General features: G+C 37.7%; 2 protein-coding genes across 3 annotated transcripts in view; both read left to right on the top strand.

Moving 5' to 3' along the window:
* The first annotated feature begins 1,498 nt into the window (after positions 1-1,498).
* TLR6 (toll like receptor 6) lies at positions 1,499-20,481 on the top strand. Of its 2 annotated transcripts, XM_072737881.1 has the most exons (3): positions 1,499-1,821; positions 7,283-7,340; positions 17,353-20,481. In XM_072737881.1, the coding sequence occupies exon 3, from the start codon at positions 17,422-17,424 to the stop codon at positions 19,810-19,812; it is 2,391 nt and encodes a 796-aa protein (XP_072593982.1). In that variant the 5' UTR covers positions 1,499-1,821; positions 7,283-7,340; positions 17,353-17,421; the 3' UTR covers positions 19,813-20,481. The 2 variants fall into 2 exon arrangements, with proteins under 2 accessions (XP_072593982.1, XP_025853414.2); XM_025997629.2 differs by lacking the exon at positions 7,283-7,340 and having other exon boundaries at positions 1,733-1,821.
* TLR1 (toll like receptor 1) overlaps positions 7,281-21,353 on the top strand; it is a 34,097-nt gene continuing 20,024 nt past the window's right edge. The window contains exon 1 of the mRNA XM_072737880.1: positions 7,281-7,340. The gene's annotated coding sequence lies outside the window, so the exon portion shown is untranslated. The remainder of the gene's footprint in view (positions 7,341-21,353) is intronic.

The raw sequence follows: 21,353 nt of genomic DNA on the forward strand, positions 1-21,353 counted from the left end.
AATAGTAAGAAAGCTAGCCTTTCCCTTCCTCCAGAAAGCAGAAGTGATTCTTACCCAAACATCTCACTTTATTACAGGCCAAAGTATAGGGTTATTTTTTTTTTAAGATTTTATTTATTTATTCATGAGAGACACAGAGGGAGAGGCAGAGACATAGGCAGAGGGAGAAGCAGGCTCCCTTTGGGGAGCCTGATGCAGGACTCGATCTTGGGACCCCAGGATCACGACCTGAGCCAAAGGCAGATGTTCAGCCGCTGAGCCACCCAGGTGCCCCCAAACTTCAGGGTCTTAACTTGTTTTTTGGAAAGATGAGGTAATGCTAGACAGCAGGATTGATTATAGAATGATTGTTCAACTAATATGTTCAGTTCTTTACAGGCTCTTGATTAAGTGGAAAGTCTTGGGAATTGGGTATCCTGGCTGCCTGAAGTGTCTGGTTAGCTGGACACTTTCTTTTTGTATCAACCTTTGTTGATCTAAAATTATTCCAAATGGCCTTTAGAAAATTGATTTTCATTTAGTCCTGCAGCATGCCAGTGTCATTTATTATTCTAGAATTAAGAATTAATGCGTCTCAGGGTCCCTGAGTGGCTCAGTCAGTTAAGCATCAGCCTTCAACTCAGGTCATGATCTCAGGGTCCTGGGATCGAATTCCAACATTGGGCTTTCTGCTTAGCAGGGAGTCTGCTTCTGCCTCTCCATCTGCCCCCCTATTCATGCTCTCTCTCTGTTTCTCATATAAATCAATAAAAATCGTCTTAAAAACAAAAAAAGAATTAATGCATTTCTTGACCCTTACTAGCTCTGTGACTTTGGGCAAATTCTGCAGCCTTTAAGCTTTGTTTCTTCATCTACAAAATGGGCACAGTCATAGTATCTACTTCAAAGAATCGTTATTACCATCAAATGCAATAATGGCATATAAAGCCAATAACACAGTGTGTGACACACAATGAAAGCCCAATCAACGTGATTAATAGTAAATAATAATAATAATAATAATAATAATTAGTGGATCTGGGCTGCTGAAGTGGCTCAGTGGTTGAGTGTCTGCCTTTGGCTCAGGGCATGATCCTGGGGTCCTGGGATTGAGTCCTGCATTGGGCTCCCTGCAGGCAGCCTGCTTCTCCCCCTGCCTGTGTCTCTGCCTCTGTGTCTGTGTCTGTCATGAATAAATACATAAAATCTTCTTTAAAAAAAAGAATTAATGGATCTAATAATACCAAACATTGGTCAGAACATGGGGAAAGAGGATGCAACTTCCCCCAGGTGTGGCTATGTGCATACATATCAACTACTAAAATCCTGAAAGTTGATTTTTCCAAAAAAAACAAATCCTGGACCTAAGCTTATTTTACTTGGAGGTATGGCACCTCATCCAGCTAAAAGCATGCTCCAAAATTGCTTGATAGGGGTGGTTGCAATTCTTTTGGAAATGTTAAATCCGCTGCTAATAGAAAACAGGCAATGTTCATTCAATAACTACCCTGGTGACAATGTAACATTCCGGCTGCAAACTCTTACAGATCAGTCTCACCTTAGAAAAACCATTTTTCTTCACCTGGTCCTAACCTGTGCGCTCCTACGAGTTTAAAAACTGGACCGCAGCCCCTCAAAACTTGCTGACCCACCTGCTTTTCACGGGACCTTTGAAAAGGAAATCCCTACGCAGGGGTAATTCCAGGAAGGCTCAACAGATGGCACAAAACCATCTTTGTGGTGTCACTTCCCTGAAACCCAGGACTTGGCCTTTTGTCATGCACTTACTTCCCCGGGGCCCTGTGGCTTACTTTCTCTTTCTTCTAAGCAGGAGACGTCTAGGTAAGTAAACTGGCTTTTGTGGCTCTTCCAGATTAGGGCTCCCATACTTCAACTATGCGAGACAATGCCAAGGGCGACACCGGAGGCAGGTAACGCTTCTTTGACATTTTTGCCGGATGAGTTTAAGTGCCCCTTTAAAGGGGCCGTGGAGGTCCTTTGCATTTACAAAAAAGCAGGTGGCTTGGGGCTGTCTTGAGAAGACAGTAGAGACGGAGCCCTTGCAGCCGCAGCTCCGCGGAAACCCCGAGCGGGGATACTGCCTGGGTTTGGGGCTGCGCTCCCCAGCCCCCAGCAGCGCCGCGGCAGGGCGGCCGCCCCGGGGCAGCCAGCACCCGGCGTGGGGGGCACAGCAGACGCGAGCGGGAGATCGCCCCCCCCCGTCTCAGGGGACCCTAAGTTGTCCTTGGGTAGCTGTCGCCAATGCAGAAGCATCCTGGAGATGCTGTGGGCGCTGTTCCTCTCGCTGTGCCCGGCTCCCCGCGCTGGGACAAGCCCGTCCTAAGCGGAGGGAGTGGCCGGGAAGGGTCTCGAACCGCCTGCTTCCAGGTCTGGCAGCTGGCCTCGGACCGACAGGCAGAGCCTTCTTGCGCAGCGGGTGACCTGACTGTGCCCTCGCGCTCCCTCACCGCAGTGTTTTGTCCATCGTGTCTTTTTGGTGGGTTTTAATTTTCACAGATCCTATCCACCCAAGGTTTTTTTTTTCTTTTCTCCTCCCCCTTGAAGTAGAGCCTCTTCTGTCTTTTTCTCCCTCCCTTTCTTTGATGCAATAAAGGAAAAAAAAAAAAAAACCCTTTTACCTTTTATCTCTGCTTACTTCCTTTGAAAACAAATTATGAACTCTCTGGCTGACTGCTTCCCCCCTACCCCCCCCCCCCCCTTTTTTTTCCTGCTACTTTCTTTTGCTTAAATAGAAAAGCTCCTGGCCGGCTTGTTACGAGAAGACACTAGGGACTGCTTGAGGATATAAAAGCCCTTGGAGGAGTATTGTGTGTGTGTGTGTGTGTGTGTGTGTGTGCATGTATGTGCATGTGTGCGTGTGTGTACATGTGTTGGGGGGGCAGGCTGTTCTCAGGGCACCTGGTCAACCTTCCCACACGGTGGCTACATTTCAGTCCCCCATCACCGCACGGTGGAGGGACCTCGCGGGGGCTTCTCATCCACGAGTGTCAACTACCTAGTACCAATATTCCAAATGATATAGACATGTTTCTTTAAATATAAAATATTTTTGCATTAGCTATATTTTGAGACAAATCTTTCGAGTTAAAAAAATGTTCAAGGGACGCCTGGGTGACTCAGCGGTTGGTCGCCTGCCTTGGGCTCAGGTCGTGATCCTGGGCCTGGGATCGAGTCCCGCATCGGGCTCCTGCATGGAGCCCGCTTCTCCTCCTTCTGCCTCTCTGTGTCTCTCATGAAGAAATAAATAAAATCTTTTTTAAAAAGGTTCAAAATTAGAAATTTTGCAAATACATATAAAAATATAAGAAAGAAAATGAAATTTATTTATGATTCAGAGGTAACCATGATTAGCATTTGGTGTATTTATTTCTTCCCGTTCTCTTTTTCCCGAGGCTTGTGTATTTTGTCAGGTTCTAATCATATTTTACAAAATTACAGTTCAACTACATATACGATTTTGTATTCTTTTATTCATTATATTAGTTATAATTACAAATATAAATTAATATAAATATAAATTATATTTACATAACATTATGTTACTTCAAAAGTACAATATTTGAGGCTGCATGCTATCCCTTGTTATAGGTATATAATAGCTGACTAAACCATTTTCTACACTAGATATTATCATTTTTTTCAATTTTTCTTCATGTCACAAGCATTTTTCATAGTAATATTTTTATGTGTATCTCTGATAATTCCTTTTGGAGAGAATCCTGAGAAGTGGAATTGTTAAAATAAGGATAAGCATGTTTTTTAAGGAATTTACATTTTGTACTAATTTTTCATTTCTGCCAGTAGTAAACAAGAGTTCTTATTTTACTCACACCTACCAATACTATATTTTTTAATTCTTCCAACTTAGTAAGTAAATATAATCATACTTTTTTTAATCTTTAAGAAACAATTCCCATTTGATTCACTCTCTTTTATGCTTAAATATATTAAATTATAGCCATCCTAATATTCCCTTTGTAAATGCTTCATCCTATATCTCCAAAAGAAGTATGTTTTCCTACATGGCCAAAGAATTATCAAAAATTAACATTTATAATTTTTTAATAGAACCTAATGCTAATCCATCTTTTTTTTTTTTTTTTTTTTTAATTCACGAGAGACACACAGAGAGAGGCAGAGACATAGGCAGAGGGAGACTGATACAGGACTTGATCCCAGGATCTGGGATCACCACCTGAGCCAAAGGCAGACAGTCAACTACTGAGCTACCCAGAGCCCCCTGGTGGGTCCATCTTAAAATTCCTTCTCCCCTTATTATTCAAGTAACTTCTTTGCTGGGTCTGTCTAAACTGAGATCCAATCCAAAAACATGATTTATCTAGATGCTATGTCCTGTTTTATTTTAATATGCATTTTTAAAAATTCAAGTATGGTTGACATGCAATGTTACATTAGTTTTAATACGTTAGTATCAGTTCACAAGATAATGATTCAACAAGTCTAAATGTTATGCTATGCTCATCACAAGTGTTGTTACCATCTGTCACCATATGACACTATTACAATAACTTGACTATATTCCCTTTGATATACCTTTTATCACCTTGACCTATTCATTCCATAACTGGAAGCCTGTACCTCCCACTCCCCTTCACCCATTTTGCCCATCTTCTCCACCCTTCTCCCCTCAGCAACCTCCAGGTTGTTCTCTGTATTTATGGGTCTGTTTTCTACTTTTTTTTGTTTATTGATTTATTTTGCTTTTTGAATTCCACATACAAGTGAAATCATATGGTATTTGTCGTTCTCTGACTTACTTCACTTAGCATTATAGGTCTGTGCCTGTTGTTGCAAATGGCAAGTAATAATTATGGTTGAGTAATATTCTATTGTATAGCTATACCACATCTTCTTTCTCCATTCACCTATGGATAGACACTTGAGTTGCTTCTATAATCTTGACTTTTGTAAATAATGCTGCAGTAAACATAGGGAGCATTTTTATTTTATGTGATATTGGACATAATTCATATTATTAACTATTGATTTTTATTTTTTAAGCACATAATGTGCTCTTCTTTTAAATATTTATTGTTATTTTTTAATTAATTAATTGCTTTTTTATAGACAGCAAGCATGAGTAGGGGAAGGGGCAGAGGGAAAAAGAATCTTAAGCAGGCTTCACATCTAGTGTAGAGCCCAATGGGAGGGCTCTATCTCATGACTCTGAAATCAGGACCTGAGTTGAAATCAAGAGTCAGATGTTTAAGTGACTGAGCACCCAGGCACCCCAATAATGTGCTCTTCTTAATTTTGAATGTAGAAATTTGAAGAATACAGGTAACAGCTAAGAGGAAAATAAAACTCCCTTATAATCTTACCATGTAGAGATAATTACTTAGTATCTTGATATGTATCTTAATTTTCCCACACATATCTATACATATTTATTGCTGTACATTCAAAAAATAAACTTTTTGTCACTTACACATAGTGTACAGTTTCCCATGGAATTAGGTTTTCACTATTTTTAAAGGCCACACTGTAATATTTACTTATATGGAGATAACTATAATTTGCTTGACAACCCAGTAATTTTAGATGATTAGATTTCTTTTTCAAAAATTTTGTGCTGGCCACTTTATTTTACTCTTTTACTGGTCCTAACAGTTTTTCCCTTACTTCTCTTGGATCTCCCACACTAACAATCATATAATCTAAAAATAGTGATAATTTTATTTTCTGCATTCCAATATTTCTGTCTCTCATTCCCCTCCTCCATCTTAATTATAATGGCTAGAACTTCTAGAACAATGTTAAATGATAGTGGACATTCTTGACATTGAATTTAACAGAAATGCCTTGGGATTGTGATATTTAAGTTAGACACTTTATGTATTTTATATGAAGTTTTCAAAGCATCTTTTCAATATCTACTTTATTTAAAGTCGTATTTTTAATCAAAGGTGAATGCTGGAATCTAGCAAATGAATTTTTAGCATCTGTGGAGATGCTCATCTGTTTTTCTTAGTTTATCTATTGATGTATTATCATCATAGATTTGCTAATAATAACAAGCCATTCTTACAATCTAAAAACATCCTAATTAATCATTACATGTTATCCCTTCAGTAAAGAGCTAGATGGATTTCTTCATTCTGAGCTTTTCCCCACCACCAAATGACTGGAATTTATCTCTTTTATTTGTATTTTCAAGTAACTATTCTTAATTTTATAATATACATACTTAAAGTTGCATTTTTCTAATATCTTCAATTAATTGGTATCTATCTGTAGATTCTCCCCAGTCAGGCAAGGATCATAGCATGCTTTTCGTTCACTCTGTCCATCTCCCCCACTATCTACTAATTTCCCTTGTGATTGTTGACAATTTTAATTCCACGTTGTTATTAAAATTTTTGTCATCAATATTTATTGGAATTTAGCAATGAATTTTCCTACCTTTTTTTTGCAAAGTATTGCTTCTTGCATTCTTTTTATTGCTTTTTTTGTTAGGGAGTCAGTTTATTTTTCAAAGGATAGTCTATCCTCTGGTAATTCAGACGGTGGATCTGTCTTCCATATCTTTCAGGATTTCTTTTATGTATTTCATCACTTTGGGCTCATGTGCTGTGCTTTGGGAAAATTCCTCTTGTCGTCTGTCTCACTAATTCTCACATCATCAGCATTGCCACTCTGCAATTCAACTCACACAAAGTGTTTTCCATCTTAGTTATTAGGTTTTTAATTTCCATGATTCCTGCTCCATTCTTTTTTAAGATTCTTATCTCTCTCAAAGGATATCTATCTATTACCAATGGCTATTCTACCCTTTTATCTCTGTTTCCTTGGGTGTTAACTTCTATCTTAAGTTTGGTTCCTTTCTATTCTGGTGTTTGCTTTGTAAGTGTCATACTTTTTGATTGTACAACCCAAATTGTGGTTGAAGCTCCATGTCAAACTGCTTGTTGATCTCTTTTCACAGCCTATTCATCAGAAAGGTGGAACAAACTAGTCTGTATTAATTTTATATTGCTGTTGTAGCAAATTACCACAAATTTAGTGGCTTAAAAAACACATCTGGTATCTTACAATTCTGTAAGTTAGTATTCCAACATAGGTCTTGTTGGGCTTATATAAAGGTGCTGGCAAAGGTGCATTCTTTCTGGAGGCTCAAGGGGAGAATCTATTTACTTGCCGTTTTGAGTTTCTAAATGCTACCTGCCTTTCTTGGCGGATGATCCCTTCCTCATGGCAACTCAAGTTCTCACATCACAGCACTCTGACCTCCTCTTCTGTCTCCCTTTTTTTTGTTTTTAAGGACCCTTGTGATTACATTGATTCCATTTGAATAATCCAGGACAACCCTCTTATTTAAGGTCAGTGGATTGGAAAATTTTATTCCATTTTCACCTTGAATTCCTTTTCCATGTAATAGCATATTCACAAGTTCTGGGATTAGGAGGTGGACATCTTTTAGAAGCTAGTACTCCATCATAGTCCAATCTATTTGTGATTCTCAGAGACTTCTCTGAGGGTCAGTTCCCGTAAAGACTTCTCTTCCTGACTTTAAATGTGTGTGTGTGTGTGTGTGTGTGTGTGTGTGTGTGTATTTTCTCCCCCAGCATTTAGGAGATTTAGGGTGAGAGGAGGAGACTAGAGTATGTGCACAACACATTGTTGACACTAAGAAATTTTAATGTTTGTAATTGAAAACGTGATTTTCTTGACCCAGAAAATGTTTAGAACATATAAAACAGTGGTTTAAAGAATTTATTCTGGGGATGCCTGGGTGGCTCAGTGGTTAAGCATCTGCCTTCAGCTCAAGACATGATCCTGGAGTCCTGGGATCGAGTCCCACATTGGGCTCCCTGCATGGAGCCTGCTTCTCCCTCTGCCTATGTCTCTGCCTCTCTCTCTCTCTGTATCTCTCATGAATAAGTAAAATCTTAAAAAAAATAAAAACATTTATTCTATAGTCTGAAAAATGACTTATGAATTTCTGCTTTGTGGTATTTATTTAAAAATTTATTTGACTAAAGAGTAAATATTAACAAGTGCTCCATGAAACCTGGGGACTTAGATATACAATATTCTTTTTTTATAGGTTCAGTATTTCTATTCAATCCTTTATTATTTTATTCAAATCCTCTTATGCTTATCTTATGCTGCTTGATCTAATTGTGACCCAGAGAAATGCACCGTCTTCACTATCAATATCTCCTTGTGTTTTTAGCATTTTTACTTTGTAAATTTTGATGCAGTTATTCATTGTGTAAGTGTCCTTATCTGTTATATTTTCATTGTGAGCTAGCTATTTGTTTTAACCAGTATTAAGGAGTAGCTTCTCTTAGTCTCATTGCCCAATTCTTTGATACTTTGACCTAATGGAGTATTACACATACAAACTGCAACTCTTGATGAATAGCGCCCCCTAGCGTTCTTGTCTTTGCACCCTTTACAAGTATTGTATGGCTTACACATCTCAGAATGCAATAGGTACCCACCCTCAAGTCCCTCCCTACCTCTTGTTTAGTTCTTTTTCCCTCTCTGGATTTGAAATATAATTAACACATAACACTGTGTAAATTTAAGATCTACAGTGTGATAATTATATATATATCTTATTTATAAATATATATATATTTATTACAAAATGGTTACCACAGTTAACACATCCATCACCTCACATAATGACCTTTTATTTTAGGTTGTGAGAATCTGCTCTCTTAGCAATTCTCGAGTATATAATATGCTACTGTTACCTATAGTTACCAGGCTGCATATTAAATTTCCAGAACTCATTCATATTATATCTGGAAGTTTTAACCTTTGACCAACATCTCCTTATCTCTCCCTGTCTTTGAGCCCTTGGAATCCCTTTTCTACTCTATTGGTTTGGCTTTTTTAAGATTTTCATACAAGTGAGTTCATACAGTATTTATTTTTCTCAGCCTGACATATTTCACTTAGCATAATGCTCTCAAGTTTCATCCATGTTTTCACAAATGGCAGGCTTTCCTTTTGTCTATGGCGAAGTAATATTCCATTATATATATATATATATATATATATATATATATATATATATGTGTGTGTGTGTGTGTGTGTGTATTTTTTTTCACGTTTTCTTTACCCTTTCATCTGTCATTGGACACCTATGTTGTTTCCATGTCTTGGCTATTGTGAATAATGCTGCAATGAGTATGGCGATGTATGGTTTTGAGACAGTGATTTCATTGCCTTTGGATATATGCCCAGCAGTGGGATTGCTGGATATATGGTAATTTTATTTTTAATTTTTTGAGGAAACTACTGTTTTCCACAATGGATGCACCAATTTACATTCCTACCAATGGTGCACAAGGGTTCCCTTGTCTCCACATCCTTGTCAACACAAGTTATCTTTTATCTTTTTGATATCCATTCTAACAAACATGAGGTAACAGCTCATTGTGGCTTTGATTTGCATTTCCCTAATGACCAGTGATGTTGAGCATCTTCTGATGTACTAGTTGGCTATTTGTATGTCTTCTTTCAAAAAATGTCTATTCAGGTCTTCTGTCCATTTTTAAGTCAAAAAATTTTTAATGTATTATTATTATTTGCTATCGAGTTGTCTGAGTTCCTTATATATTTTGGATATTAATCCTTTATCAGATAATATGACTGAAAAAATTTCTCCAATTTTATAGGCTGACTTTGCATTTTGCTGCTTGTTTCTTTGGTTGTACAGATGCCTTTTAGTTTGATGAAGTCTCATTTGTTTATTTTTGGTTTTATTGCCTATGTTTTTGGTGTCAGGTCCAAAAAATTATTGCCAAGACCAATGTCTGGGAGCTTTCTCTCTATATTTTCTTCTAGGAACTTTATGATTTCAGGTCTTATAATTAAGTTTTTAATCCATTTGGAATAAGTTTTTTGACAGTAGAATAAGATAGGGGTTCTATCTTACATGTGTATATCCAGTTTTCCCAACACCATTCACTAAAAAGACTGCACTTGCCTTATCAAATATTTTTTACTCCGCTGTCAAATATTAGTTGACTATCTATATGCATGGGTTTATTTTTGGGCTCTTGATTATGTTCCATTCATCTGTCTGTTTTTATGCCAATACCATACTGTTTTGATTACTATAGTTTTGTAGTATAGTTTGAAATCAGGAAGTGTGATGCCTCTAGCTTTGTTCTGTCTTAGGATTGCTTTGGCTAGTTGGAGTCTTTTGTAATTTCATATGAACTTTAGAATTTTTTTTCACTTTTCTGAAAAATGCCATTGGAATTTTAATAGAAATTGCACAAAATCCATGGCTTTGGATACTGTGAAAAATTTAACCATATAATTCTTCTGATCGCTGAGTGAAATAAGTCAATCGGAGAAGGACAGTGTATGTTCTCATTCATTTGGGGAATATAAATAATAGTGAAAGGGAATATAAAGGAAGGGAAAAGAAATGTTGGGAAATATCAGGAAGGGAGGCAGAACATAAAGACTCCTACCTCTGGGAAACGAACTAGGGGTGGTGGAAGGGGAGGAGGGTGGGTGTTAGAGGGGAATGGGTGACGGGCACTGAGGCGGACACTTGACGGGATGAGCACTGGGTGTTTTTCTGTATGTTGGTAAATTGAATACCAATAAAAATTAATTTAAAAAAAATTCTTCTGATCCATGAATACAGAATATCTTTCTATTTATTTGTATCTTTTTCCACTTCTTTCATCGATGTCTTAAAGTTTTCAGGATATAGGTCTTTTACCTCCTTGGTTAAAATAATTCCCAGGTATTTAATCTTTTTGATGCATTTGTAAATTAGATTTTTCTTTCATTTCTTTTTCAGAGAGTTTGTTGTTAATACATAAATATGCAACTATTTTTATGTTGGTTTTGTATCCTGCAGCCTTACTGAGTTTAATAGTTCTAGCAGTTTTTTAATGAAGTCTTTCAGACTCTGTACATATAAGATCATAGATCTGCAAACAGAGAGAGAGAGAGAGACAAAATTCCTTCCCATTATTGTCAGGGAGTCTATTTTCCTGAGGCAAAGCTTGAGTATGCCAGGGTTTTTTAAATTTGGCTCCTGATACCTTTTCATGCGTGTAGATGCTTTTGGATCCCACCATTAATTTTCCATCCTTCTTTGTTTTTGGTTGCAAGGTGGGTTTTAAAAGTTTCTGTGTTTTCGTGGGCGTTTTGGTGGCAATTGGAAGAGGCTCTAGAAGAGGAGTAGTGAGGGATGTTTAAAGATTTTATTTATTTATTTATTTATTTATTTATTTATTTTAGAGAGAGAGAGTGTTGTGTGTGTGGGTGGTGGAGGGGGAGGAAAGAGGGTGAGGGAGAGGAAAGGGGAAAGAATCTAAAGCAGACTCTGCACTGAGCCGAGGTGGGGCTTGATCTCATGACCTTGAGATCATGACCTAAGTTGAAACTAAGAGTTGGATGCTTAATCAACTGAACCACCCAGACACCCCAGGGACTTTTAGCCATATGCCATTATTTTTTAAAGATTTGTTTATTTATTTATTTATTTATTTATTTATTTATTTATTTATTTATGATGGACATAGAGAGAGACAGAGACAGAGACAGAGGAGGAGGGAGAAGCAGGCTCCATGCTGGGAGCCTGTCGCGGAACTTGATTCCGGGACTCCAAGATCATGCCCTGGGCCAAAGGCAGGTGCTAAACCACTGAGCCACCCAGGATCCCCCCATATGCCATTTTGTAATGAAATACTCTAGACAGAAGAGTTTTACTCTTCCAAAGAATGGTTGATTGAGACCCTATTTATCTCTTAACTACTTACTGTTTCCAATGTGCCCTCAGGTAATGAACAGTGAATCCTTTTGTTAATAAAACTGAACAAGTAGTCAAAATCTGCTTTCATTTTTTTCTGCTCCACAAGGCCCTACTTAAGTAATGTTGTCTGCTCTTATCTCCTGGGAGCTTCTAGATGTTTACATGTGTAGATCAGTCCCTGAATAGGGTAGAATGAACCCCATATTCCAACCCTTTGTACCAATCCCAAGTATGGCATCTGTTCCTGCACCTGCCTCCACCCTTCAGACAGGTAATCTTTTCTCATTCACTAAGCATCAGTATCATGAACATCGATGCCTATAATCTGTTGTACAGTGAGACTTTCTGGGCTCTGGGAAAACTGTTATCTCTTACACATGGCAGCTTCAAATTGACATGCTTTCTGATTTCTTCAATGTACTTTTTAATATTTCACTCTTTTCCTGTTTTATCAGCATGTCAACTGTAGGAACTTGATGTTTTCAGATTATCCAATGCCAGATCTTGTCACTTTCAATTTGTTGCTTTTGGTCTAATGTGAATTGGAAAAAAACACATATCCATTTTTATGGGAATTGTGTCAAAGATCCTGTGACTAAAAAGATTTCCTGTGACCACAAAGGGTGGAGTACATATGTGATCTCATCTGCCTCTTCCCACTCTGTAAGAGTACCTCTAATATCTACCTGTAGGTGGTTCTAAGTAGGTGTGGCTGTAAAGACTCTGGTGTAGGTGCAGGATGCTGCCCTGTGGACATCACAGCTGCCATTGCTGCTCTTAGGATGCTGTGGAGAGAGTAAGGCAGCTGTGGGGCCTGTCTGTCCTGCTAGCTTTTGTTCCCTACAGGGGCTTTTAAGTGCTTTTCCATGCAGATCAGAGCTGGAATGGTATAGACTCATGAGTGTATGTCTTAGTTTCTGGGATTAGCTTCTTCTTTTTTTTAAGATTTTACTTATTTATTCATGAGAGACACAAAGACATAGGCAGAGGGAGAAGCAGGCTCCCTGTAGGGAGTCTGATGTAGGACTCATTCCCAGGACCCTGGGATCACCAACTGAGCCAAAGGCAAACACTCAACCACTGAGCCAGCCAGGTGCCCCCGGGACTAGCTTCTGCTTGACCTTTTGCAAAATTATAGTCCCACTGTTTTGTCTCAGTCACAAACATGGGATCCATGGGCTGGTGTGCCCTCAGCCAGTCATTAATGCCCAGTTTGGCATATATTAATCATACCTACTCAGATGGCTCCATGAACAGTGGTATCATCTCTGCTAGCCCAGCTATAACTGGTTTTAGTGAGGTCCAATTCATGAAAGTGGAGATGGTTCTTCACTGTGACACAAATTTGGCCTTATTCCAGTCTTCACCTTCACAAAAGGATTTATCCTGTCATGTACCAAAGAGATTTAGGCATCAAGCCACAGGTGGATGCGCCTTCCAATCCCTCACCTTTCCTTTTTTAAAAAGATTTGTTTTTATTTGAGGGAGAAAGTGTGTGAGCATGAGCTGGGGGAGGAGCAGAGGGAGAGAGAGAATCCTCAGGCAGACTCCCTACTGAGTATGGAACCCCTTAGCATGGACCCTGAGATCAAGACCTGAGCCAAAATCAGAAACTGGATGCTCAATCAATTGAGCCACCCAGGTGCCCCTCCCCCAATCCTTTTACCTCATGTTGCCTTGACCGATCTTAGCTGAGGACCTGAAAGTCTGGCCAAATGAGTGCATGGTTTCTCAATGGCCACCAGGAGTTTATCTCAGGTTCATCTAATCATTCACACCAACAAGCCCTAATAGGCCACACTGTTCACTTTCTTGGAAAGATGTAGGAGAGGAAATATAGCATAGGCTTCTTACTTTGTACTTACAGTTCATATATAGTCCTTTTAACATGGATACTATTTACCATTCAAGAGTCATTTTTACCAAAAAGTAGTGTTTTCTGGTAACATAGTGGACATTCTACATGTGTCAGATTATCAGAAAAGAGCTAGAAAGTTAATCGTAGGTAAGATTAATCACTGGAGCAAGAGATAGATGGGTTTGTTAACCCTTTACCCATGAGAAGTCACTGGTTGCAACAGATGGCTGAGTTTAGTGCCAAACTGAATACTGGTGTAAACTCTTGAGAATCTCTTATAGTTTCTGGGAATAACTCCTTGATTGCCCTTTTGTAAAATTTTAAATTATCACACTGCGTGATATAACATTTTGGAGGGATAAAGGAGTGCCCTTTAATAGAGAATAAAATATCCTCTAAGTCCAATGAAAAGAGATCATAGTCATGTAGTTAACTTTTAAGACAATTGATTTAATACCATTGTCCAGAGACACAGGCAGAGGGAGAAGCAGGCTCCATGCAGGGAGCCTGACGTGGGACTCGATCCCAGGTCTCCAGGATCACACCCTGGGCTGAAGGCGGCACTAAACCGCTGAGCCACCTGGGCTGCCCTATTCAGGGTCTTTTGTTGTTCTAAACAAAGTTTATTTGTTCTAGGTCTGTGAAAAATGATGTTGGTATACTGATAGAGATCTCATTAAATCTATAGATTGCCTTGGGTGAAATGGACATTTTAATAATATTGATTCTTCCAATTCATGAGCATGGAATATTTTAAAATTTTTGTGTCATCTTCAATTTCTTTCATCAATGTTTTATAGTTTTTGGAGTACAGATCTTTCACCTCCTTCGTTAAGTTTATTCCAGGGTATTTTATTATTTTTGGTGCAATTGTAAGTGGGATTGTATCTCTTAAATTCAAATTGGACAACATAGAAGAAATGGGTAAAATCCATTTGTAACCTTCCAAAACTTAAATCAGAAAGAAATAGAAAATTTGAACAGACTGATTACTAGCAATAACATTGGATCAGTAATAAAAAAAAAAAAACTCCCAAAAAACAAAAGTCCAAGAGCAGATGGGTTCACAGATAAATTCTACCAAACTTTAAAGAAACGTTAATATCTGGTCTTCTTAAACTATTCCAAAAAATGAAAGACGAAGAAAAGCTTCCAAGTTCTTTCTGTGAGGCCAGCATTACCCTGAAACCAAAACCAAAACAAGACACCACACACAAAAAAAGAACTACAAGCCAATATCTCTGATGAATATAGATGCAAAAATCCTCATCAAATATAAGCACGCTGAATCTAACAATCATTTTTAAAAAATCATTCACTACTATCAAGTGGGATTTATTCCAAGGATGTAAGGATGGTTCAGTATTTGCAAAGTAATCAACGTGATACAGCACATCAAGAGAAAGGATAAAACCATATGATCATCTCAATAGATGCAGAGAAAGCATTTGAAAAGTATAACATCCATTCATGATAAAAATCTCAGTCAAAGTAGGTTTACAGAGAACAAACCTCAACATAATAAAGACCTTATATGCAAAACCCACAGCTAGCATCATACTCAATGGTAAAAAACTGAGAGCTTTTTCTGTAAAATCAGAAACAAGACATGATGTCCATTCTCACCATTCTTATTCAACATGGTACTGGAAATCCTAGCCATAGTAATCAGATAAGAAAAAGAAATATAAGGCATCCAAATTGGCAAGGAAGAAGTACAATTTTCACTATTTACATAAGGCATGATACTGTATATAGAAGACCCTAAAGAGTCCCCCCAAAACTACTAGAATTATTAAATAAAGTCAGTAAAATTGCAGCATACGAAATTAATATACAAAAAACTTGCATTTCTATATACTTCTCTTTTTAATGGACTCCATTTTTAAAGAGAAGTTTTAGTTTTAGAAAAAAATTGAGCAAATAGTCCAGGAGAGTTCCCATGTACCCCTTCTCCACAGTATACAGCTTTTCCTATTACGAAATTTTGCTTCAGTGAGGCACATTATATAATTGGTATATTATTGTTAACTAAAGTCTATGATTTACACTTAGATTCAGGCTTTGTGCTGTATAGTTCTATGGGCTTTGACAAATGCAGAAGTTCATATATCCACAATTGCAATATCATATAGAATAGTTTTACTGTCCTAAAAAATCCTCTTTGTCTTGGTTATTCATCTCTCTCTTCTCCCAAACACTAGCAACCATTGATCTTTGTATTTTATCTTTAGTTCTGCCTTTATAAAAATGAATGCCATAGAATTGGGATAGAAGGCATGCAAATAAATTAGAAACTATTATCCATTTATAGAAGAAAAAAAGAAAAGAAGAAAGAGAAGTAACACTACCCAACTTCAAGACTTCCTGTATACAAGACAGTATGGTATTGGTGAAAGAATGGACAGAGAAGTCAATGAACCAGAATGAAAAACTCAGAAACAGGCTGACACAAATATAGCCAACTGGTCTTTGACAAAGAAGCAAAGCAATTCAGTAAAGAATTTTCAATAAGTGGTGCTCGAACTATTAGACATCCACATGCAACAACAACAACAACAACGAGGGAAGGATCTAGACACAGACCTTACACTTTTCACAAAAATTATCCCCACATGGATCATAAATCTAAATGTAAAATATAAAACTAGATAATTTCTAGTGGATAATATAGGAGAAAATCTAGGCGACCTTGGTATAGAGATGATCTACATCAAAAGCATAATCCATGAAAGAAAACATTGTTAAGTTGAACTTCATTAAAATTAAAACTTTCTACTTTAAAAGATGCCATTAAGACATGAAAAGATAAGACTCTAGCTTGGAGAAAATATTTACACAACACAATCTGGTAAAGGACTTGTGTTCAAAATATATAATGAACTCTTAAGTTCAGCAATAAGAAAATAACACAGTTTAAAAATGGAGAAAAGGTCTGAACAGAGACTTCACCAAATAGCAAATTAGCAAATGAAAAGATACTCAATATCATATGTCATAAGAGAATTGCTAATTAAAACAATGAGATACCATTGGCTCTCTGTTGATGCATTGCCTCAATGTTTAACCAGGCTATTTGCAACTTTGCCCTAGCCTTCACTTTCTGCTTTCACAAAGCCCAAGGTCAGCCAGGGGTGAAAGTTTAGGATTTTCTTAGGTCTTTTGAGCATGCAGATAGCCCTGGACACAAGTGAGGCTTTCTAGATTTCCTGGTATACATGGAGCTTTCCAAATACTTTTTTCTCCCCTGTATTTCTTTTCCCAGCCTCTTCCTTCCTTGGCTTTTGGGTGTGTGTGCTGTTTGTCCCATTTGTTATTCCTTGTTCCAGGTGCCTGTGGCTGGTATGTTTGCCTTTAAAGATTTTCAATAAACATTACCCAGGAGACTATTCCAGTCCTGAGAAAGTTCTGAAGAGGGTTAAACAAAGCTAAACCCCTGAGTGGATCCCTCAGAGAGTGCCCAGACAGGATAAAACCCAGAACCACAATTATTCGGTAACAAGGTCTGTATTGCCTCCCCTGGTACCAGCAAGCTGCACAACTGGGAAAAATATCACACTTAATTATGTGGACAGAAATGACTCTGATAGTGAATGAAAAGATCATTGAGATTTTGTGTTTAGAAAGTGGAGGTTTGAGGAGCAATCATTCAAAATTTATACATCTTAATGTGTGTTATATATTTTATTTATTTATTTATTATTATTTTTTTAAATGTGTGTTATATTTTTAGAATTTGGACACATATCAAGATGCTCTGAAGAACAGCAACAACCCTTTGGGGAATAGTCATTTCAACATCATGATCAAAGACAAAGACTCTATCACTGGAAGCTTCCATTTTGTGTACATTGTGACCTTAATAGTTGGAACCATAATCCAATTCTCTGATGAAAGTGAATTTGCAGTAGACATGTCAAATATGAACCTTACTCATGTCCCAGGAGACCTGCCACCAAAAACCAAAATCTTAGATATGTCTCAGAACAACATATCTGAGCTTCACCTCTCTGACATGAGCTATCTCTCAGGGCTAAAAATATTGAGAATTTCTCATAATAGAATATGGTGGCTTGATTTTAGCATTTTCAAATTCAACCAGGATTTGGAATATTTGGATTTATCTTACAATCAGTTACGGAACATGTCCTGCCATCTTATCAGGAGTCTCAAGCATTTAGACCTCTCATTCAATGACTTTCATGTCCTGCCCATGTGTAAGGAATTTGGCAACTTGACGCAGCTACAATTCTTAGGTTTAAGTGCTACAAAGTTACGGCAATTAGATCTGCTACCAATTGCTCATTTGCATCTAAGTTATATCCTTCTGGATTTACAAGGTTATTATGCAAAAGAAAGTGAAAAAAGAAGTCTTCAAATTCTAGATACAAAAACACTTCATCTTGTTTTTCATCCAAATCAATTATTCTCTGTCCAAGCAAACATGTTAGTTAATAATTTAGGGTGCTTACAACTGACTAATATTAAGTTGAATAATGACAACTGTCAAGTTTTAATTCAATTTTTATCAGAACTCACCAGAGGTCCAACTTTACTGAATTTTACTCTCCAACATGTGAAAACAACTTGGAAATGCCTGGTTAGAATATTTAACTTTCTTTGGCCCAAACCTGTACAATATCTCAATATTTATAATTTAACAATCGTTGAAAGCATTGATAAGGAATATATTCATTATCCTAAAACAGCACTGAAAGCATTGAAAATAGAGCATGTTAAAAATGAAGTTTTTCTTTTTTCACAGACAGCGTTATACACAATTTTTTCTGAGATGAACATTATGATGTTAACCATATCAGACACACCTTTTATACACATGCTTTGTCCTCCATCATCAAACACATTTAAGTTTTTGAACTTTACCCAGAATGTTTTCACAGATAGTGTTTTTCAAAGTTGTTCCCACCTAGTTAGATTGGAAACCCTTATCTTACGAAAGAATAAATTGAAAGACCTTTACAAAGTAGGTCTCATGACAAAGCATATGACATCTTTGGAAATATTGGATGTTAGTGTGAATTCTTTGGAATATGATAAATATGATGGAAATTGCACTTGGGTTGGGAGTATAGTGCTGTTAAATTTGTCTTCAAATATACTTACTGACTCTGTTTTCAGATGTTTACCTCCCAAGGTCAAGGTACTTGATCTTCACAATAACAGAATAAGGAGCATTCCTAAACCAATCATGAAGCTAGAAGATTTGCAAGAACTCAATGTTGCTTCCAATTCTTTAGCCCACTTTCCTGACTGTGGTACTTTTAATAGGCTTTCTGTACTGATCATTGACTCTAATTCAATTTCCAATCCATCAGCTGATTTCCTCCAGAGCTGCCATAACATTAGGTCCATAAGCGCAGGGAATAATCCATTCCAATGTACATGTGAGCTGAGAGAATTTGTCCAAAGTCTAGGCCAGGTAGCAAGCAAAGTAGTAGAGGGTTGGCCTGATTCTTATAAGTGTGACTATCCAGAAAACTATAAGGGAACCCTACTGAAGGACTTTCACGTGTCTCAGTTATCCTGCAACACAACTCTGCTGCTTGTCACCATTGGGGTCGCTGTGCTGGTGTTCACTGTTACTGTGACTGCCCTCTGCATCTACTTTGATCTGCCCTGGTATCTTAGGATGGTGTTTCAGTGGACCCAGACCCGGCGCAGGGCAAGGAACACACCCTTAGAAGAACTCCAAAGAACCATCCAGTTCCATGCTTTTATTTCATATAGCGGGCATGATTCTGCCTGGGTGAAGAATGAACTGGTACCCTGTCTAGAAAAAGAAGAACTAAGGATTTGTCTCCATGAGAGAAACTTTATTCCTGGCAAGAGCATTGTGGAAAATATCATAAACTGCATTGAGAAAAGTTACAAGTCCATCTTTGTTTTGTCTCCCAACTTTGTTCAGAGTGAGTGGTGCCATTATGAACTGTACTTTGCCCACCACAATCTCTTTCATGAAGGATCTAATAACTTAATCTTGATCTTGCTGGAACCCATTCCACAGAACTGCATTCCCAGCAAGTATCACAAGCTGAGGGCTCTCATGACGCAGCGGACTTACTTGGAATGGCCCAAGGAGAAGAGCAAACATGGACTTTTTTGGGCTAATATTAGAGCTGCTTTTAATATGAAGTTAACACTAATTGCTGAAAACAACGCAGAAGCTTCTTAAAAATCAGGAAATCCCATTTAAGAAACCATCATTAACTTGGATTCTGATGAACATGATGGTTTTAAGTTGCTGTCTAGATGGTGCCTCTAGTCTCTCTACACATTCAGTGAAGACTTCATGAAAACTGTTTCAGCTCATCTGGGGAGCAAGGATGGAGGCTGAGGTGGTGCTCAAACCTGTGTATTACAGGTAGCTCAGTGGCTTCTGGTTCAACCATTCTATTTCAAATGCAAACACCCTTGAGTAAATGCTCATTAGAGGACCTTTGCTCTCCCTTCTCCTTTTCCAAATGGATTCTGTGTGAGCAGGAGTTTATGGGACTTCATGGTGACAAGGAAAGGCTCAACCTCAGAAATGTACACAATGGCCCTTGGAGTGTCTTATGGAGCCTCATTGGCCTCTAGGTGAACTTTGTCATCCTGTTCAACTTTGGAGTTTGGGAAAAAATTAGACCAGTTATAAAAAATAAGGATTTTTTTTCTGAGTATATTATTAAATTTTTGATCCTGGCACACAAATATGTAGTTAACCAGTGAGGACTCATGATTTAATAATTTATATATATAAAGGGAAACACAGTTGACCCTTGAACAACACGGGTTTGAACTTCATGGATCCACTTGTACGTGGACTTTTTACAGTACAGTAGAATAAATATATTTTGTCTTCCTTGTGATTTTCTTAATGTTTTCTTTTTTCTAGTTTATTTCATTGTGAGGATACAATATATAATACATATAAAATATGTGTTAATTGACTGTTTATGTTATTAGTAAGGGCTCTGGTCAACAGGAGGCTATTGGTAATTAAATTTGGGGGTGTTAAAAGTTATACATGGATTTTTGACTGCACAGGGGGTGAATACTCCTTACTTCCACATTGTTCAAGGGTCAGCTGTACAGCCTTCAGTCACAGATTGTTGAGAGCAAAGATATGGATTTATTTGCTTGCGAAGGAAACTCAGAGCCAAATTTATTTATAACTCGTTATTGAATAGGACTTTTCTGGTTGTTTTAGAATTTTAGCAAATGGCTGCCTTCTTGCTGTGTCTCAGATGGCCTTTCCTCTGTGTGCACACATTCGGGTGTCTTTTCCTCTTCTAATAGGGACAACAATCACACTGGATTAGGGTCCCACCCTTATGACCTCATTTAACCTCAACCTCAAAATTTGTATCTCCAAACATAGCCATATTCTAAGGTACTGGGGGTGAGGACTTCAACATGTATATTTTGGAGGGGACACAATTTAGTCCATAACAGATGACTATGCAGATAAGTTAAAAAACATTGTGAGGGAGGTTATTAGTTGTCACCAATATTCCTTCACCTTTAATTTAATTAATGTGTGAATTTTCTCGGAGCACTGGACAACCCAGCTAGAGAGTACATTTCTCAGCCTCCCTTGCAGCTTGATGTAGACATGTGACTGAATTCTGAGTGTGGGATGTAGCTGGAAACTGTGTGCCACTCTGGGTCATATCTCTAAGAAGAATGAGCATGGATTCCTTTGCCCCTTCTACCTTTCTACTGGATAGGAGA

The sequence above is a fragment of the Vulpes vulpes genome, chromosome 14 (genome assembly GCF_048418805.1).
Source record: "Vulpes vulpes isolate BD-2025 chromosome 14, VulVul3, whole genome shotgun sequence".
In the NCBI taxonomy this organism is placed as follows: Eukaryota; Metazoa; Chordata; class Mammalia; order Carnivora; family Canidae; genus Vulpes; species Vulpes vulpes.